General features: G+C 43.6%; 1 protein-coding gene across 1 annotated transcript in view; it reads right to left on the bottom strand.

Annotated features, from left to right (window-relative positions):
* Positions 1 to 16,603: 16,603 nt before the first annotated feature.
* The window catches only part of si:dkey-87k14.1 (leucine-rich repeat transmembrane protein FLRT2), a 6,052-nt gene continuing 315 nt past the window's right edge, over positions 16,604 to 22,340 (bottom strand). Inside the window, exon 2 of the mRNA XM_042338262.1 lies at positions 16,604 to 20,964. Within this exon, the coding sequence (XP_042194196.1) occupies positions 18,965 to 20,944 (1,980 nt within the window). The 5' untranslated portion in view covers positions 20,945 to 20,964 and the 3' untranslated portion in view covers positions 16,604 to 18,964. The remainder of the gene's footprint in view (positions 20,965 to 22,340) is intronic.

The raw sequence follows: 22,340 nt of genomic DNA, 5'->3' as shown, positions 1-22,340 counted from the left end.
ACATCACTTTAGGCTGCGAAGTACTTTGAGGTGTAACGACGACATGATAAGGCGCTATATCAAAATGCAAGAATAATTATTATTATCGGAAGCTGTTTGGTGAAAGTGTCACACGATCACAAGGGATATCCAGGACATTCGATCGTTTCTTTCCAGAAAACAAACCTTTAATGTCCTCCCATTACAGAGTCAAGCTTTTTTTTATATATATACAAAAAAATGAGTCAGGTCTGTGGCATTTTTGTGGGAGATGTTAGCCTTCTGGCTTCTGAACAAATGAAGGAATTCATCTCAATCGAGCTTCAAGGAGAACGCATTTCTTGTTAGTATCCAGAATGTCCTTGTGTCCCTGCGGCAGCTCAGTGTGTGAGATACAGAAATAAAAGGACCCAGTAAGTATCCTTCAGATATTGATACACACAAGGTGAGCTAATGGTATTGCAGAAGCAATGCCTTCCCTCGAGCGCCAACCGGGCACAATCATGTATCGTCTATGACTACACTGATACACGCTGCAACCCCAGGGCTCAATACTGCAGTGAATAGTTGGAAGAGCAATATCTTGTCTCCTCTTATGACATACAAGTAATTTAGCCAGATGCAAACATTGATCTGCTTTCATTCTCTCGGAAGCATGTGGTGAGTTTGGTTATAACTGTGATCTGCATTTATCAGTGGGTAAGGCTTTGAACCAGCACAACCTAGGAGTGAGTTTACATTTTAATTCTATTCGGTCTATCAGAGATACAGGATATAATTATGACTCCAATGAACCTCCTGATTAGACCTCAAGATGGCTTTGTGCCACATTTGGTGGCTTGTTTATAGCATTTTGCCCTAGAAGAAAATAACTTGTTTTCACTCTAATTCAAACAGGATTCTAAAATCGATTCACTCTGCCTTCATTATACAATGCTCAGTTATTAAGGCTCCTGGAACAGAATCCAGAAATTAGTGTCTGTACAATAAATTCAATGACTCACTTTCATGATCAGTGATAAGACTCACGTCGGGACTTTGAAAGCTTGTGGTCTCTCCTGACTCTCCAGTGCAGTGCTGGGGGGAGACTGCATTGTCGGAGGTGCCACCCTTCGGATGGAACATTAAAATGAGGTCTTGTCTACCTGTCAGGTTAAAGATCCCATGGCACGATTTGAAAGGAGAAGGCAATTTCCCCCAGTGCCCCGGCCAACAATTCCACAGATAATATTGATCATTCACTTCATGGTCGTTGCTGTGCGCAAATTGACTATTGTGTTCACCGACAAAATACACAGCCACTACACTTTACAGTGACTCACGGGATCTTTAGCAGCCGCCTGAACAGGCAGACAGGACCTCGGTTTAACCTCTTCATTGGCACCTCTGATAACGCTGCATGCCCCCAACTTTAGTGGAGTGTCAACCAGGATTGCGTGTTCAAAGTCCCGACCTGGGGCTTGAACCCACAACCTTTTGATTCAGAAGCGAGAGTGCTACCAACTGAGCCAGAGTGTCACCAGAATGGAACAGACATGTGCTTGGTTTTGGAAATAAACTCAGTGAGTGGGAGGATTAACAGTCACAGGCAGCTGATGATAAGTCTCTGACTGAGTTACTACTTTAGATCCAGACAATTGTTGTCAGGTTTTAGATTATAATATTCAATCTTGAGGCAATTAGCCTCATTGTAAAAAAGATCAAAAGTGACACTTCAAATATCAGTACATCTTGGTGATATTTCGTTCAGTCATTGAGGAGTGAAACCTGATACAGGGAAATATTTACTAAATATTTAATGCTATTTCCAAGGAAATTGGACATTAAATAGTTTTGCTAAATAGATTGAAACTGACCTTTTTAAGGATGAATTCATGGCGATTAAGGCTTAAATCACCGAGGTAATCATCGGGAACCTGAAAATGATAATGGTATTGGCCCACTGTGATGGAGAGTCTAATCTCCAAACTGTTCATGTCTCCAGAATGATATTTTCGGTGGTAAAAACATCGTGAGCAGCAATTTTAAACATAATAAAATATGAAAGACAAGTGGAGTCGGCAGCAGTGAGCAAGCTGTGAGTCAGCCTGGCTCAGCTGGCAACACTGCAGCCTTTGAGTCACAAGGTTATGTTCACATCGTCTTAGGCTGAGACCCCGATCCAGTGCTGGGGAGTGCTGTTTTGTTGCTACTCCTCATGAAAGGCGCTATATAAATGCAAGTTGTTGTTATTGTTGTTCAGGTGCCGTCCTTCCAATGAGATGTTAAACCGAGGCAGTTTAGCTGGGAATTAATGACCTCCTGGCACTATTCGAAAAGCGATGGGAGCAATCCACTGGACAGAATTGGTCATTCACTTAGCTCCTGTTTGTGGGGCATCACTTGTGGGAATTGGCTGCCTCGTGACAGGAAATCCTTTCAAGCACTTTATGATGTTCTACTGATGTGAAAGGTGCTATGACAAATGTAAGCATCATCATCATTATTATTATTATTATTATAAGTTGTTGGAAAGCATTAAAAAAAGTCGTTACTGGTCTGGGGGAATAACATTAGCTCTTTGATTGTGTATAAAACCCAAACTGTGCGTGACACAATACAAACCTGCAAATGAGCTTGTCCATCACACTCTCCGAGTTTAACAAAGTGCTTTGCATTAAAACAAAATTGTTTTATTAAAAGCCAATTGTCACTTGCTAATTTGTGTAAAATACTGTTCTTCAGTTCGGAAATTAATTGTTAATTTTGTGACACACACTTAAGTCTACTAATTATTAATCTTGACGCATGCCTGAATAAACAAGTCCTAACTATTTAGGACTCAAGAAAATCTGTCAGATTTTTACAGTCTGTTAGAATCCGTGTTGAAAACATGCCAAACCAAAAAAAAAAACAAAATGTGTTCAAGGGAAAAGGTTAGATAGGAAAATCCTTTTCATGCTGAGGTGGGTGCAACATAAAACAGAATCAGTGGGGAAAGGGCAGGTAAATGGGACCAACGAATTGCTCTTGAGGGACAAACTGTGCAATGAGCCAAATGGTCGTCTCCTATGTTGTAAATTTCTAGGGTTCTATGCAAATACGTTGCTGCAAATGGCTGTTGAGGCTGAGACCGTCATTGTTTTTTGATCAGTCTGACACATGCAGAAACCCATCAACGTGCCTCAAGGGTTTCCAAGCCAGACTGAGAGATTCCTATATGTATGCCACTTACACATGGAAATGTACCTGTGTCTGGAATGGAATGAACACCCTTTTTCACCAGATGGAAGCACTTTGCTTACCTAATCCTGGAAAGTATTAGGTATAGGTTGGAAAGAGTCAACGCTTACAGACCCCAGAGTATTTTTTTTGGGGGGGGTAACTGCTAGAGTTTATCCAGATAAATCGTCTTAGGTTGCCATCGAAAACACTGTCTGGCAAGCTTCCCACTCCCTGTCCAGCTAGGACCACCCTATCTGCTAGGGTTTGGGCTTGCAGGGTTAATGAGCCGAGTGTGGGATGAATCCCTGCCTCCAATGGAGATTATAACGAAAATTTTAAAGGTAATTGAATACACATTTGAAGAAGAACACTAAAGTGGAGGTTGAACTCTTGCCCAATGAAGTGCTAACATATAACATTTCTGTTGCCAATTGGTGGGTTTTAAGCAGCATGGGTTGGATAATAACCTGCCTTTTTTTTTCGTGATAAATGCATGGATTGTATCAGCCGATGTACCTTATGCTAATGAGCTGTTCCTTGGGAGCTGCATAAATACATATAAAATGCCCTGACACCATCGATGCTGTTCCCCTTTACATTGAAACAAAAGCCTTTTCTTATCTTATTATGAACATCAATTGGATTTTCCTTTGAGTACATAATACTGAAAAGCCATCTTTTCATAACTGCTGTCATATTTGCAAATTAACTTGGAAGATTGTCAGCTGAGTTTCAGCTTATGCCTTTCAGTGTGTTGGTGACAGACAATTCTCCCCAGGCAAGTACTAACCACAATACATCAAGCTGCACAGCCAAGTCACTGAAATCAAGCGAGAGGACCTGGGTTCAATTCCCAGGCAGGGAAAAATGTTGGGCCAGTTTCCTTACTCTACACGCCTCTGTTTACCCTGCAGTAAGTAGGACCCCAGTTGTTATTCATTTGGCCGATCGCTTTTCCGGGCGGAATATTTCATTCAAAGAAAAAATAATAGTAACTGTTGGGTCTCTGATAGGGATCTTAGGGATGATTCTCTGCTTAATAAGCCAAGCATAGCTTTGGGAGATTATTATGGGAAATGCGGACTAGAGGAGAATTGGAAGGATTTCCTAGGACAGTATATTCAATGACAATTTGTGAATCAGCCTCACTTCGATGAAATGAGTGGACTTAATTGGTGATAAAGTCATTGACTTCCTCATTATAACTTTTACGTTCTTATGTGAATGAGTTGGACATTTCAAACCAGTTCCCAGTGAAGGCGAATTCACAACACGACACGACCCATAATATACGAGTCATTGTGTTTCAAAGGCTGGAAAGTGAATAAAAAATGGATGTTATTTTTGGTGCAGTAGGGAAGTAGGGGATGGTCTTCTAAATCCCATTGTTCCGAGAGTATTAAATTAACATTATGGCCCATTTTCCTTAGGTTCAGATGAAGTCCATCATTGGTTGAGTGCAACAGCCAGAAGCAATTCATGCTGATGTTAAGCACAAATGGTGGAAAGGTTTTCCACTCAACAGCACTTAGATTTCTTGCCATAATGAACACACAAACAATGAAGCAGAGCATACAGAAAGCAGCTACCCAGTGTACGTGCCCATAGGCAAATGATGAGATACAGAGGTTAGATAGAATTCTGAGGCATAGTTTCATCTACCAGTGTGTAGAGTGCTATTCAAATCTTCAGTTTTTTGGCCTCAAAGTGTCTGAAAGAATCTTGATTTGCAGTGTGCCTCATTCCCCACTCCAACTCAGTAACACACCACTTTGCTGATGGATAATGGGACACTTTCTTGCCACAAACCAACCTCCTGCCCTGGAACAGATGAAATACTTGTACAAAAAGGTTTGTGCAGATGGAAGAGATGTTTAATTAGTATCAGTGGCTCACAAAAAAAATCGTATCCAGTGAATAAAATTGTGCGTCTTAAGAGATGAGGGAGGAATATCACAATGACATGAAAATGACATATGAATGGAGTCGACTGCTGCTTCCAGCCTAGCGGCAGGTAGCGTAGCTCTGCAATAACTTGATTTGAAGAAGGAAGCACAAAAACAGAGATTTTGCTGATTGCTCTGTTGGTGGTGATGAGTCAGGCTGGAGATTATGGAAATTAATGGCCTGATATCCAGACTGTTATGTGGAAGACATGCAGGTTTAGACTTACATAAGTCCCTTTAGCTGCTGCAGCCCAATATGTATCTATAATTAATCTCCAGCCTTTAGCTGCATCTGATTACCTACGCAGCCCACTCAATTCATGTTGCAGTAAGATGCATCATTCATTTTCAAGGACACCACTTGCCCTATCCCCCCACTCCTCTGGCTCTTTCCCCTCTTTTGAGCACCTCACCCTCTCCCACCCCTCCTTCCTCTCGCTCAAAATCCTCCTCCTCTACCGGCCCCTAAAACCTCTCCCACCTTCATCTCCGATATCTCGACACTTCTTACTTCTCTCTGCCTCTGCTCTGATTGCCTCATCATCCTGGGCGACTTCAACCTGCACTTCACCCCCTCCTGCTCCATCTCCTCAGACTTCTCTTCCCTGCTCTCCTCACTCAACCTCTCCCTCCACATCAACTCCCCCACTCACAGTCACGGCCACCCACTCGATTTGGTGATCACCCGGGGCCTCAGTATCTCGGATGTCACTATCACTGACAAGGCCATCTCCGACCACCACGTCATTTCCTTCACCACCTCCACCCCCCTCCCCACCTCCACCAGACCCACCACCATCTTCTACCGCCCCTGGAAGAAGTTACCCCCACAATCCCTAACCACTGCCTTGGAGTCTTCTGAACTCCTCTCCCTCTGGCCTTCAACCCTCACTGACCCCTCTTCTCCACTCACCCTCCTCCACAACACCCTCTCCTCCACACTCGATACTCTTGCCCCCATCACCTCCCGTACTGTCTCTAGTCTCGCTCCTCCCCTTGGTCAACCACCCACCTCCGCTCACTGAAAAGCCAGGTGCAGGCCGCTGAACGCACCTGCGTCAAATCTGGCCTAATGGTCCACCGACAAATCTGGCTGGACCTCCTCAAAATCTACCGCTTCACTCGAGCCTCGGCCAAGTCGTCCTTCTACTCCAGGATAATCCTGAAGGCGAAGAACAACCCCAGGCTACTGTTTTCTACCACATAAGCTCAATGTGCGTAAAACTGAGGCCCTCCTGATTGGCTCACGTCATCGCCTCCGCACCTCAGGCGCTGACACCATCAGCATCCAAGGCCGCACTCTCCACCTCTCAAAGCCATCAGGAACCTCGGTGTTCTGTTCGACCCTGAGCTGTCCTTTCTCCCTCATATCTGCGCCACAACTGGCACCGCCTTCCATCACCTCCGGAATGTCGCCAGACTACGGCACTACCTCACCCCTCACACCCTTTATCACCTCAAGGCTGGACTATGGGAACTCTCTCCTCGCCGGCCTTCCCGGCCCTCCCTCCACACTGCAGATCATTTAGAACTCTGCAGCTCATGTACTGTCCCACACCAGACACCGAGACCACATCACTCCCACCCTCGCTCCCCTCCACTGGCTCCCCATCCCCCAGAGGATCGAATTCAAGATCCTCACCCTCACCTACAAGGCCATTCACGGCCTTGCTCCCTCCTACCTCTCCGACCTTCTATCCCCCTACCTACCTGCCCGTACCCTCCGTTCCTCTGGCTCCGGTCTGCTCCACATCCCCCGCCCCAACCGCCCTACCATCGGTGACCGGGCCTTCAGCCTCTCAGCCCCGAGGCTCTGGAACTCCATCCCCAGTGCCTTCACCGCTTCCTCCCTTTCCTCCTTCAAGGCCGGTCTCAAGACCTTTCTCTTTGACCGTGTCTTCAGCTCCCCTCTCGACTCTCTACCCCCTCCTCACTCCCTCCCTTCCCTCCCCTCACCCTGACCATTTCCCCACTGCTCGGGTCCTGACCCAACTGTACAGCGCCTTGGGACGTCCTCCCGATGTGAAAGGCGCTCTATAAATGGAATGTTGTTGTTGTTATTGTTGATATTATCACATCAGTAATCTTTACATTTGATATAGCACGTTATCATGCTGTTGAGATGCCTCAAAGCGCTTAACGGATTTTACCGTGAAGTGCAGTGACTGTTATTCTGTAGGCAAATGTAGCAGCGAATTTGTGCACAGCAACGTCCCTCAAACAAGCACGAATGATCAATTTTGCCAGGACGCCGGGAGAGAGAAACTGGCTTCTCTTTTCAAGTAGAGATCTTTAACGTCCACCTGAGTAAGCAGACAGGAGCTTGGTTTAAATTCTGATCTGAAGGACAGCGTCTCCGACAATGTAATGCTCCCCCCAACGCCGAGTTGGAGCATCAGCCTAGACTAGAAAGTCCTGATGCGAGGCTTGAACCCACAACCTTTCGAGTCAGAGGTAAGAGCGCTACCAATTGAGCCAGTCTATCACCTGTTGTCCTGTCCTCCGAATGAATCCCTGTAAACTTGAACCCCAAATTCGACCCAGTGGAGCCAACAGCGAAAGGGAGGATCTTTCTCACATGAGACAGGCCGACATTGTAACTGAAGCAGGACTGAAACATGCCTGACAAACCCAGAGAAATATTTAATTTTGTTTCTCCTCCCACATTAGGAATATACAGCACTCTGCTACCAGAATCATCTGAGATTGACTCAGTTTATCTCCAGGCATTTTTCAAAAAATTTTTTTTGGTAACAATTCATCACAAGATGTCAGTTACATAACAAACTCATTAATTATGGGCAACAACCTTATGAAAGCACCAGTTAAGAGATATTGCACTGTACACCATCCTTCCCCGAGAAACATTGTCTGATCTGAAACACTGAATATCTCCTGGTGCTATTTGTGGTGCTCTTTGTGGTCTATTTCCTAGTAATGACTCAAAAAAGCCCATCATGTTTTATCATCTCAAAATACCCAGGTCACTGTGGCCCACTTAGACGAGCTTTTTAATCCTGTGTTGAAACCGTTTGGTTCGAATAAGTAAGATTATGTTACAGTTCTGGAAATCAGAGGAATATGGGTGTGCGTGGGGGGGGGGAGGATTGGGGGTTGGGTGGGGGTAGAGAGACAAAATTACACTTGAGTCTAGAATAACACGATTTATGTAGCATTTCACAAGCAAATTGTTCAACTCAGCCTTGGCTTTGAAGACAGTTTTCTTCAGTTCTTCAAAGAAATGTAACCACAAATAAAAGCGGCTTTAAGGTTAAGGCTGTATTTAAAAAGAATTGCCAAACCCTGAATGCTCTGAAATGCTGAGAAAAACAGACTAAATCTAGACCTGGGTGGAATTTATAACCTCCTACAGGAAGATTAAGATCCAACTGAAAACAAGATTAAGGGATTTAGTGGGTGGAATGTATTGGCCATTGGCACCACTTGTCATTTCTCTTAAGGGTACATTGAATAGTATTGATAATCGATCAATTGCTTTTGCTCACTTGACTCTTGACCTGAAAGGTGAAGGTTCAAGTCCTTATTAACTAGTAAGGTTTGGTGCAACGTGAGTTTGGTTAATTCTCAGCTGAAACACCAAACACAGTCCTTCCAAAAGCAACATAATCTGTCTTGGGATGGGAGTCCTGTAGCTCAGTGGTTAGAGCACTCACCTTGCAAGCAAGAGAACTGGGTTCAATTCCCGGCAGGGCAAGTTTCCTTATTCCACACGCCTGATAATAATCCCTCAAGAAAAGAAACCCAATAATAATTTGGTCACTTCAATCCACAAGTGTTTGTGGGACTCTAGCTGTGCGTAATTGGCTGCAACGTTTCGCCCACAAATATACAGTCAATTCATTGATCCAGAAAACATATTGTTTCCTGTTTAGTGATCACTTTCCATGCTGCGTTCGATGCAGAGCGAACGCAAGCAGCCCTTTGTGGTCACCCAATGGGAAGGATTGATCTGTGTGGTTGCAGAATCTCTTTTGGGGCAAAGACTGATAAAGTCCCTCAGTTCCACAGAAACAAATAGCAGCCAAACCCTTCCTGGCCATCACCCTGTGTAACACAGTGGGGTGAAGGAGCTCTTCCTTATTGCAGCTGCTCCTACATAAATAAGCCCAGTGTCTCGCCTTTCCCAGCTTGTGCCAGGCTTCCCTGCCGAGCCAGCCAGGAAGTGCAGGAACCAGGGCACATGATGCCCAGCCTCGGGGATAAGGGAGAAGCAGGGGAGAAAAAGAAGATATCAAAATGACAAGTGGTTTGTTGGTTTCAGTTGAATTTTATGATCCAGACTTGCAGTGGTTCGATTCCTGGGTGGGACAAAACCTTAGGCAAGTTTCCTTACTCCACACACGTGCCTCTGTTTATCCAGCGATAAGTAGGAACCCAATTGTTAGTCGATTGGCAAATCGCTTTCCGGGGGTAATAATCCCTCAAAGAAGAATTTGGTCATTCAACCCATGACTGTTTGTGGAACACTGATGTGCGCGATTGGCTGCCACATTTCGCCTACAAAATACAGTCAATCCACTTTACAATATGTTCTGTGAAATGCTTTGAGATGCGTCAATGACGTGATAAGATGCTATATCAAATGCAGAGATTATTATTGTTATTATTGCAGTGGGATGCAAAGAAAATGAATGCACAGAAATTTGCTATTGATGACTGGGATCCCAAATCGATGTAGTTCAAAAAAAAGTAAAAATTCCTTCTGGAAACGTCCAACCAATTTTGCCCAAACTTTTTTCCCGGTACTTCACGACCAGGAATTTTGCGAAGCAGAAGTTACAACTAACGTAAGGAATCCAGTGTGGCGAACCAGGTGAATAAGAAGCCTTGTGTACGACAAGGTGCCTGCCTTAAGCACAAAACATTTCAAAACAGTTTGACAGAAATCTCAGCAATGTGCGGCGAAGGTATATTTGCTGAAGAACCCAATGCACTGAAGGTAATACAATGTACTCATCATGTCTCAAAGTGGAAATGATGGGTCAGAATCTTTATGATGAGTTCACTCTTGGGTCTCCGTTATATATTCTCTATTTGTTCAGGAGATGAGACAATGCGCTATTTGGCTTAATGGTTACCTTGTGTGCGGAGGACTGAGTATTGTCAGTCTACATATCTGTCAAGGTCAGAAATAAAAAATCCGATTTATTTTTCCAATGAATCAATGGGACCAAACATGTCTGATTTAATATCGCAATTTTTCTCCCCCCAATGAAACATATTACAATTTTCTCGTTTGATTCCCCTTTTTTATTTTGTTTCTGTGGTGGGGAGAAGCAGGAGGGGAGGGAGGGGGCTTTCATGAATTAAACATGGTTTGGTTGCCAGCTGGTAATGGGGAGTGGGGGGCTGATGTGGGGGTGGGGGGTGGAGAAAGTTGAGGGCAAACGCCAAGTCACGTAGTGAGCGTTAGCCATTTAATAACAGATGCTCTCCAGGGGAAGATTGACATCATGTGTAGGTCAGGCCTGTGAAAACCAGGGAAAGTGGGGGGGGAGGGGGTTAAGATTAATGTGAATTCATTGTAATATCTCAGGCTGCGTTCAGCACAATGGGCAGAGTGTTCAGATTCAGGTGTTCAGGTGAACTGAGCCCATATGATGAAGGGCTGAAAGGTCATGGAAAGAAAAGCTAATGCTGTGATGTGAGCTGTGGGGTTTGGAGCTGGGAGCTGCAGTGATCTCTTGGGAGGCTGAAACTATAATACATAAGAAGACATGATGAATAGGGCCTTGCCTTCTCTTGTGGGATCCTAGCACTGGAACTGTTAAAAGAACTGAAGGATGAATTCATTTCCATTAGGAAATGGGGAGTAACTACAATATTTTGCCTGTCATTTCCACTTTCTGTAATAACAATCCTTGCATTTGATACAGCACCTCATCACGTCTTCAAGACATCTCCCTGCACTTCACAGAATATACTGTAGCGTGACGTGACTGTGTATTTCGTGGGTAAACGGGCCTTTTTTAACTAATACAAACCTCAGTTTAATATCCCATCTGAAGGACGCCACCTCCAACAATGTGGTACTGGATAATGTTTATCAAGGATTAGGGTTATTATTATTTTATTCCTTTGATGAGATTATTACCTTCTTGACACTCCAGGGTTTCATTTGTTTTCCATGTTAATTTTCAGATCACGGATTATTTCCCACTTGCATGTTAAGGTTAGAATTGGTCTGTTTCCTTGTGTTACAGTGGATCAGTGCATCTCCTGAATTATACAACCAGCAAAGCACTAACTTCAACCTATGGCGGGTTATCTAAACCAGAGTCAAGCAAGCAGGAAGTTACTAATGTTGCTCTAAACTCTCTCTACATTACTAAAAGAAAACATCAGACAGCGTCCTGGGGCTGAGTGAGGCCAAATGGAGAGNAAAAAAAAGCCTATAATTTTCGTGTAAGTGTTTAACAAAATTTTAACTCCTAGTGTTTTGCGATACACACCGCTTTACAATATATTCTGTGAAGTGCTTTGAGACGTCTCAACTGAGTGATAAGATCCTATATCAAATGCAAGGATTATTATTATTTTTATTATCATAATTATTATTTGAGGTTAGTTGTTTACCGTTGTCTGGAGTAAAATGCACAGCATTCTAACACCATTGATTTGCATTTACAGCAACGTGGAATATAAAGCCTTTAATCAAAGACGTGGAATTTTGAATCGCACCAAAGATGGAAAATATTACATGCGAGGAGCCCCCTTGTGCTTAATCTAGGAAATGTGGCTGTGGCATCTCAACAGAAAGCACTGATGCGAGGCTTGGGGTTCATTTTCCAAACGCGGCAGAATCTCATTAAATGAAACACAGCATCAATTAACTGTGCCTGGTGAGTGATGCTGCACGTTATATAAGTCCAGTGTACGAATGGATCAGCTAAATGGAAATCACAGCGTCACAGCTGCTGCTTTTCAAATTGAGCTTCGTTTCAGGCTGTTTTGCAACCAGTGAAGTTGTGGTGAAGTTCTTTCCTCCCCTCCTCCCCCGCAGCCTTTCCCTTCCCTTCCCTACTCTCTCACCACTTCCCCTCCCATAGCCGTTTCAAGAGGACACAAATAGATCCAGAAGATTGCGTTAACTCCACAGCAATAAAGTTGGACGGGAATTTTTATTCACGTATTTTCGAAAACTCAATTTACGACTCCTACTTTGCTGTCGCTATTATTCTTCCAAGGGTCTTCCACATCACAAAAGCTCTGTTTATGTTAAACGTTTCCGCGAGAATTTCGGATTCTTCAGTGGTCTGTCTTAGAAGAGGAGACGTCCAATAAATATTTAGAACTACTTGACAGTATTGACCTCGTCAACATAATTCAACCCACGCTTTTTGGAACATAAGACTATTTTCCTACATTTGCAGCTTGGCTCAGTTGTCAATATTTTCACCTCTGGGTTACATTCTATTTACTGTTTAAATCAGTTGGGTTGCATGCCTGTAACTCATTGGCAGATATCAATCACAAACAAATATCCTGTTTGTACAGTAATCTTGGCATTGCCCTGGCAGGGTGGGGGAAGAGTGATTACTAAGTAAGCGATCAAAGATTTCACTTAATTTCAGTTAAGAAACAATTTCATATTTGATAAGCATCTGCGTTCCCTACAGTTTTTTCCAGTGACTGACTTTTCTTGTCAGGGCAATTAATCAAAAGTCATGTATTCCTTTTGCAGATGCCATAATCACTCTCGCTTTCCAATTAAATAAACTTGAATTTTGGAGATTGCTTCGTGTTATTTGATTGCAGTATTATCTATCGTACAACGTGCTTCTAAAATCTCTTTACCATCATGTTTTACACAATCTTTAATCTTTCATTTTAAAAGAATTTCTGGATTCGTTTCAGCTTTGTAATCTATATTTATCAAAAATTACAGCGTAGAATGAGGCCTTTGGCCCATCAAGTCTTCACTAGCTCTCCAAACAAGCTGTTCATTTAATCCCACTGATTTACCATATCTCCATACTCCTTCAAACCTCTAACCTTCATGTATCAATCTACTTTCCTCTTGAAATCCACATTGAACTCTACCATCTTACATTGCAGGGTGTTCCATGTCCCACAACTCTCTGCTTAAAATATTCACCTAAGGATTCCTTTCATTCTTTTTGACTATCATATCCACGTCCTCCAGTCATTGCTTCCTCTAACAGATCTCATCCTTGCGCTTGTATTCACGATTGGGCTAAAATTCCAACTGGGATTACAGTTTTGGCATTGTCAGCAGCTAACGGGATTTCCCTCATTCCAATTGGCAAGCGTGATGCCAACTGGTATGTCGTCCCACTGATCTCTTTCGCGAGTTACATGATTTAAGAACAATGCTCGTTTTGTTTCAGACATGACGTGATTTGAGATGGTTCTAAATGGCTGTGCTTGTAAACCCTCGCACACTCTGCGTTTCACTTCTCAGGAGCTTTACAGAACCCCCAAGGCCAATGGTGAAGCAGATCACAAAAGCTGGACAGAGCAGCGGCGGAACTAAAATGAATCAGGTTGTAGTAAATGGCTGACGTTGAGATTTAAAAGGCTATGTAACGCGAGAGGGAGGGGAGCTGAACTCTCGCACTGGGAAAGAATGAGACACACGAGGCAATGGCAAAATGAAGCTTGATTTCACCATAACTAGAATGGATAAAGGAAGGAGAAGAGTGCGTACCGCACTGTGATATATTTAGAACTTGGAAAGAAAAAAATGGGGAATGTTTGTTCGGTCAGTGATCACAGTAGTGTTGGTAAGATAGATACACAGATTGCAGAATTAATCATTCAGTTAAATTGGTCATTCACTTCTTGGATTTTCTGTGGGACATTGATGTGTGCAAACTAGCTGGAGTGTTCACCCTCGAATGCCATCTTTCCTCTGCAAAGCACTTTGAGACATTTCAACATGATAAAGCTCTTTATCACAAGCACAGATTATATGCAATTGACAACTCCATCAATAAAGTCGTATTGGACCAATATAGAATGGATCAACCCTTGGTCTTGCAGTTACAGGTTACAGTCAGGCCAGCAGGTAGGAAAGCGTCGGCTGGAAAAGCATGAGGACAGGGTTGGGTTTGGATATTATGACCTCAATGTCCAAAGTAAGCTTGGAGAAATGTGATTTGGATGTGTTAGAGAAGCTATCGCTAGCTTGTCTAGGAATAATTCACTATGAGTCAGTGACTTTGGGGGAAATAAATGGAAGTTAGGAGAATGTAAATTAGATATCAGAGGAAAAAAATTGCTCAATGAGATATAAATATTTGCATTCAACAGCCAAGTGAAGTAATAGAGGTAATCATATTGACTTATTCAAAAGTAAAGCTAGGTGCCATAGTGAGAGTTATTGCCAAAAGGATAATCTTTGATGAGTTGAATGACCTCTGAATGTGTTTGTAGATTCTCAGTTTGCTAGGAATCGACATACAATATTTCTGGGAACATTCAAATATCATTGAAATATTACAGTGCGTCATGTAATAAAGATTATACTTCTCTTTAGGGTAATGAAGGTGTCTAAATTATGTTATTTTGATTGGAGGTTGGGAAATTGGGTCATACTTCACTATCTGAAAGCACTTGATGTTCTGTGAGATGCTTCAGCAATGTGCAGTGTTCTGTGAATCTGCCTGAGCAGCAGCAATCTTCTGTGGTGGTGACAACAAAGAAACCAGTGGTTTAAAGAGAGGATCAAAATGTGGGAATACTCAATGGATGTCAGGGGATTACATGCAGAAAGTCTGGATCTTTGTTCAGATGACATAAGTCGATTCCATGATTCTATCTCGACTGCTTGCTTGGGCAGCAGTCTTGTGATACATTGTAGAAGAGAGGTTTGGTAGAGGAAAGATCTCAATTGTCCTGAATTGTATTCCTAATGTCTTCCCATTACAGCAACAAACTGTGTCTTAAATGTGGCTACTGTCCTGTCCTCTACCTCCCTTCCTGACTCAGTAACTCATCACACCTTAATAGAGGGTAGGCAGTATGTCTTAACTTGGAACCCGTGTCTTGTCACGCCATGTCTGAAAGCATGGTTCTGGGTTGACTTTCTCTAAAGATCGATCTGCCCCACTTCCCTTTGGAATCCTACGAAGCTCTGGCTTATCTAATCGTTACTCATGGTTCATCTCATTAACATTGAGGATCTGCCTCCTTGTGTTGATCTACACTGCATCCAGGCCGGGCAGCCCACATCTTGACTTCACACCCAAACTGCACTCATGCTCCATGGATGGTCAGCCCAGCGAGCACTGTACAGTTCTAGCATTGCACTATAGAGGATCTAAGCTCAACTGGTTTGGCAGTACAGCCCTCCATTCTCGTCAATATCATTACAGAACCTGATAACACAGGTTAACCCCAGTATTAATATTGCACGTCATTTGATTTCAATCCATATATTTTTTTCTTGATTTTTTCTTGACGTGGTATAAATCAAGAGATAGAGATAGAGATATTCAATCAAGCAAATGTATTTTGTTGGCTGGCCGAAACCGTTAATCAATAATCGTGGTAGTTCTGGCCAAACTGTGGCTGACAATGATAATGTTGTGAGGGAAACATAAACTTGAATTTAGGGAAAACAATTCAATTCTACAACAACAACTTGCATTTATATAGCGCCCTTCATGCTGTGTAGCACAATTCTACGGCAATGATGAATGATCTAAAGCACCTACCTGCTAAACACTGAAGTAAAGTTACCAACAAACTAGTCTGTTGCACAGTGAGGGAACAATTTAACCGGTTCGGTCGTTGCTCCTACCAGAGGCGGGTCAGCTTCTGTAAGAAGCCACTTTATGATTTAATAAATGTTCAGTTATACAAAACAAAATTAATAAAAAGCACCTGCATTGAAGGAGACTCTGGAAATTTTTCCACAAAAACGTTTCCTCTCGCAGTCAGTTTAATCGATCGTGTACTCATTCAATCACATTTTTAAAAAAATTCCATTTAAAAGGCACAATTTAGGGTGAGCATTTCAGCTTATCGATTTCTACGGGTACAATAAAGTAATAATAACAATAACCCTTGCACTTGATATAATGGCTACAATGGCTTTCACATCAGGAGAAGGTCTCAAAGCTGTTCACAGGATTTTACTGTAAAGTAATATGACTGCATGTTGTAAGGTGAAGGTGACAGCCAATTTGCACGCAGCAATGTCCCATAAACAGCAATTAACGTCCATCTGACCAGACAGAAGGGTTTCGGTTTAATATCTCCTTTGAAGGACGACACATCCAACAAAAGCATCTGCCTAGACTGTGAATGCAAAGTCGGAAGTGATAATGCTGCCAACTGAGCCAGGCGCCATAGTAAAACCCAGCACTCAATTCACAAAATGAAAGGGAGAGTATTCATTTTTATAACAATTCATAGCTGGCAGACAATTCAAACCCACGTTGTTTTTGTGTGCGAACATAAAAGCTCACCTTTGGCTGAAATTAAAATGAAGTTATTCAAATGAATTGAAAAAAAAAATTCAACTTTCATCGCTGTTTATTGTTCCATAAACGCTTTGTTTTCTTTAATGTATTCGTACATTCTTTGCAAAAAGGAAAAAGAAAACATGAAAAGGTTTCAAGGACTTAACATTATGATTTAAATTCAAGGCACGTACATGATACACCAAAGCGGTTCAATATTACGAACTTTGGTTCCTTTGCACTATGGAAAACTTTGGAACTAAAAGTAAGTCAAACCAAATATTTTTTTTTACATCGTCATTTGCACAAACGTACTGACGTTAGCTTTACAAAAGTAGTGCTCGGTTTTGTTACATCCGTCCTTTAAAGCAGCCCTAGGCATTAAAAAATGAATCTGGGTTTTGTTCTGGAAAGTCCTGTTCGACTTGGATTTAATGTATGTTTACCATTTGTTTCCAAAATGAACTCAGATTCAGAGCATACGCCAAGTGGAGCGTACAGCAAAGTGAGTAATGAGCATCTGAGTAAGGTCTATAACTGTGTGGATTAATTGAATATAATCAATCGAACTTCCGATGGGCAGAACGTGAAAAATTTTGTTAACCCTCTATTGATAAACTCATTACGGCGAGAGGTGGAAATGCTGTACATGAATATAACAGTGTCATTTAGATGCTCTAAATACCAACGCTGCTGTTTCTCTTAATGTCGGCACTGAAATGTCTTTTTATCCACGGATGCGAAAGATGCAGAGCTGTCTCTTGTCTCGGTTAAGGACAGATAATCAAAGTGGCAGATGGCCAAAGAAATAGAGCGCGGGCACTCTGCCTTCTAGAATGGGGTTGTGCTTGCAGTTTCCTCGCTTGATAACTTCTCAATCTCAGCCTTGCCATGGCAGGCCTGAGCTCTCCCCTTCAGGGAAGGTCTGACAGACCTAGTTAGGAAGCCTAGGAGAGTATCAGCAGAGGCTTGGGATAGAACCACTCGCTTTCCCGGCTCTTGAATGGAGAGAGGGTTGTTGGGTGGGGCTGAGGAGGGTGGGCGATGGTGGGGTGGGGGGGTGGAGAGGCAATAACGAGGCAAGAGGAGAAAAATAACAACTACATTTACGCTTCAACAAAAAGAAAGTCTCCCAGCTAAAGGAATTCATCCGAAACAAGCTGAGAATGACTCGTTTCAGGAGCGACACAGATTTCTGTGAAACGTCCTGGACGCACGAGGCTGCTGTTCTTACGAAGAACCTAACACTGCTGAACCAACATTGGGTGAATCGCTTCAAATAATCCGCAGCATTTTTTTTTGATCGCGACAATAATTGCTCGGCCCAGCTGCAGCCCCTGTGTGTCTGCGTCGGTGAAAAGCCGCAGATGGGTTAAGGTTTGAAGGCTTTTGAAGGCTTTAGCTGACGTGACCTGACTTTACCTGTGCAAACCCCCTCCCCTGTTGGATTCTAATCACTTAACACGATGGCTATCTACCAGCTGGCCTCATGTACAGTGACAGGTACAGACCTCAGCAGCAAAGCAACACCATAATTCTTCACAGTTGTCACGTACAGTATTAGGTTGTTAGCTTAGGGTCAACGGGCCGTTGATATAAATGTGCTTGATTTCAGAGCTTTCGTGACAAACTTTCAGGAACTGATCGCCAATCATTGCCTCGGACCCCAACTCACAATATTTTTCTCCCCCACGACACACGACAAAGAACAAGCCAGGCTGTCAACTAAGACTGCAACAAAAAGACCTTCCCCCTCACCCCAACACACGCGCGCGCACACACACACAGGCTCAGCCGGTCTGAACGAGAAGTAAAAAGCACCAATGGGCTCTCGAAATGTGTAACTATCGACTGCTGCAGCGTTTGAACACTAAAACCAATTGATCACATCGCTGGGTGGGGAAATCTAATCATCAGTATTGAACAAGGGAGATGGGGCCACGCTTGATTTTTAAGGAGAGCCAATTCAGCTCGTGTGTAACACACAGCTCATCGAGTGCACCCGTCAGTCAATCAAAGTGTCAGATCAACTGTCCATCCACCCATTGGTCTTCAGAAGGAAATGCCGGAACATTGAGTATATGCTTTAAATCGCAGACATGAAACCCATCATTATTAAATGCACCATACAGTAAAAACACCTCATTCATCAAGGCAAGTTTTGATTGTACAGCAACAACTATACAGCTTACGTAATCATAATTTCTCTTTCAAAACCACTTGGACCGCATTACAAAATTGGTGCTACGTATTTTGTAATAGAAAAGATAGTTTTTTTTGTTTGTTTGTTTTTACACTGTATAAATTACACAGTAGGCAAACGCAATCTGTCCGGACAATATTTAACAAACAGTTTCTCGAAAGTTCCACGTCAGGAAGCAGTCATGTATGGCATTGCTCCATATCGGGAACCCCACTAGTACAGTATCTGCTGTTGCTTCCAGTGTGACAGTCTGTATAGCTAATCGCTCCATTGGGAGAAGGGTATATGGACTGCAACCTAAAATCCTCCTTGAGCATCTGTTCGTTATTTAACGAGACTATGTGAAAACTGGTCTCAGTCATTTCCAGAATGGTGTTGTCTTTTTTTGTCCCAGCCTCGCAGTAATCGTCTTTCCTGCGCCCTCGGTTGTACTTCCACGCATTCGAATTGTATTTCCCTTTTTTGTGCATGTGCCAGCAAAAGACACTGAGCAGCCCCACGAGCACCACGATGACAGCACCGCCTATCAGCCCCGCCAACAGCAGAGGAGAGCTGGGGTTGTGCTGAGTTGCTTGCTCTGGGCTGGAAGCCATGTTTGTGTTCAGAGACGAGGATTTTGTGGCAGCTTCCGAGCAAACTGTATCATCCTCTGGGTGAAAGTTATTCGAAGCGTCGAGCAGAGCCAAGCAAATCCTGTAGGTAGATTTGGGCTCCAAATTCACCAAGCTCAGCTGCTCCCTATCCGCGCTCACTATCCTTTCGTGCACCTTGCCACCTCTTAAGGCATGGCCCAGTTTCACCCACGTGACTTTGTATTTCGCCACGGAAAATATGGTCAGCCAGCTGATTTTAATGCAAGTGTCATTCACGAACTGGACAGTGAGCTGCAGGTGGCTGCTTGGAATATTGTCCACGGGTTCCTGGTCTTTGACAGGAACGAGCGACGTGGATCTGGGAGCAACGGGAAGAATGGAAGCGTTGAGCGTGTTGGCGTCGGGAATGAAACTCGTCGGAATCACAGTGGAAACAACCGCAGGTGGAGGTGTAACTTGAGGGACAGCGGTGGGGGAATGTGGACACAATAACAGGTTGATATTCAGGTCCCTAATAGCCATCCCTCTGACCTTCTCAGGTCCATGACACATCAACCCGCGCACGTTTAGAGAAGGCGGAAGCGATTGCAGCCACCTGGTCACCCATTTCATGTTGCAGTCACAATGCCAGGGATTATTCCTCAATAGGATCTGCTTTAACTCGCTCATCCCATCAAACACCCCCTGTGTCAGCGTGCGGAGCTGGTTGTTGGAAAGGTCCAACCTCTGGAGGCGACGGAGGTGCGAAAAGGCGGTGATGGGAATCTGGCTGATCTGGTTCTCTTGCAAGCTCAGTTTCACCAGGTAGTTCCCGGGGAGGTTGGGCGGGGGGGTGGTGAGGGAATTCCTCACCATGGAGAACTCAGTCAGTTTCACCAGATGCTCCAAGGCTCCTTTGGCGATGCCTTTGTTGGTTAAGAGATTCCCGTCCAAAACCAGACGCTCGAGAAAATCCAGGTCCTTGAAGACCACCTCGGACACGAGGGAGATACGGTTCTCGTCGAGCCTCAGCTCCTGGAGCCCGAACGGTAGCCCGACCGGCACGCTGCTCAGGTGGTTCCTGGACAGGAACAAGAGCTTGAGGTTGGTTGCTTCGCGGAAGGCTCCGTCCTCGATCCCGACGGTGGAAATGGAGTTGTCGTCCAGGTGCAACTTCTCCAGTCTCTGCAGGTGGGAGAGGGCTTCCTTGGAGATGGTCTGGATGTTGTTCTCCTGCAGGTGAAGCTCCCTCATGTTCATCGGGAGGTTGACGGGGAACTCCTCCAGCTTGTTGCCGTACAGGTAGACGGTGTGAATGGAGCGCACGCCCTTCAGGTCAGCAGGGAACCCGGCGTTGTTGATGTTGTTGTTTTGGAGGTAGAGTACGGTGGCTCCCTCTGGGACCCCGCTGGGCACCGAGGTCAAAGCCCGGTCGTTGCAGTAGACGAAACTTTTATCGCAGCGGCACTCTGGAGGGCAGATCTCTGCCCCTGTTATCCCCGCGCACAGTCCCAAAGCCACCGCCATCCATAGAATGAGGAGAGTAATCCAGTCTCGGACACAGATTCTGGTCTGTGAAATTCCCATCACTCTTGCAATTGGAATCTCTAGAATTGTCAAAACACCAACAGTTAGAAAGTCCACAACGCCAGTATTACTCTCAGCTCCCTTCCCCTCCAACCCCCCCACCCACCCACCCACCACCAACAAAAAAAAGCTTAAGACAGGAGCCTTATACGTGTACAACATGTGTGTGTGTATGTGTCATTTTTTTTATGTCTTAGCAATGGAAGCAGAGATTTGTTAACTAGATTTGTTCCCTGCAGTTCGGCCATCGATACGGAGATGCTCGAAGATAACGGAACACCATCACACCACTGCTTTAGTATAATGTGTGATCGGCAATTTCAAATCATATACAACACACACGCGCACACACATACATACATACATACATACATACATACATACATATATATATACATACATACACACACAAGTACATACATACACACACAAGTACATACATACACACACACCAAGTACATACATACATACACACAAGTACATACATACATATACATACATACACATACGTACACACACATAGAACATCTAACTGTTTTATGAGACTGGATTGACTTAGTGTCAGCCCGCTCGCTGCCTTGAGTCAGAAAAGGTGTGATCTTAGCTTGACTTGTGCATCTCAGAATCCTGTTCCATTAAACACGCACCACACACACACCACGAAATAAATGAGGAGTTCATCCGGATTCACAACCCTCTGAGCTCTATTCCTTTTCCAAACAAGAGCTGCCTCTACTGGAGAAATCTATAGATTGCCAGTGTGCCATTGACTAACTGCCCTGCAGCTTTTACTCCAGTTAACACAAGCAGGCAATATGTGTGCATAGGCAATATGTGTGTATAGGCAATATGTGTGTATAGGCAATATGTGTGTATAGGCAATATGTGTGTAGGCAATATGTGTGCAAAGGCAATATGTGTGTATAGGCAATATGTGTGTATAGGCAATATGTGTGTATAGGCAATATGTGTGTATAGGCAATATGTGTGCATAGGCAATATGTGTGTATAGGCAATATGTGTGTATAGGCAATATGTGTGTAGGCAATATGTGTGCAAAGGCAATATGTGTGTATAGGCAATATGTGTGCATAGGCAATATGTGTGTATAGGCAATATGTGTGTGTATATATATATATATATTTAAAAGCAGAGCAAAAAAATAAAATCCACTAAAGTCGCTTCCCCAAGACTCAAACCACTGGTGATTGACTGTATTATCCAAACCAAAATATGAAACATATTTGATTTCAAATATAAAGCAATTTTTTTTAAAGGGGTGGGGGAAACGCAGATGAATCCCCCCCCCCCCCCTCCCCTCCCTCCCTCCCTCCCCCCACTCCCCAATTAAACCAATCAATAAAAAAAACTCAGATTAAAAAAAAAATCAGTGAGA

This window comes from Callorhinchus milii, unplaced genomic scaffold (genome assembly GCF_018977255.1).
Source record: "Callorhinchus milii isolate IMCB2004 unplaced genomic scaffold, IMCB_Cmil_1.0 Scaffold9, whole genome shotgun sequence".
Lineage (NCBI taxonomy): Eukaryota > Metazoa > Chordata > Chondrichthyes > Chimaeriformes > Callorhinchidae > Callorhinchus > Callorhinchus milii.
Note: the sequence above shows the minus strand (reverse complement) of the source record. Positions and strands in the feature narration are given on the sequence as shown.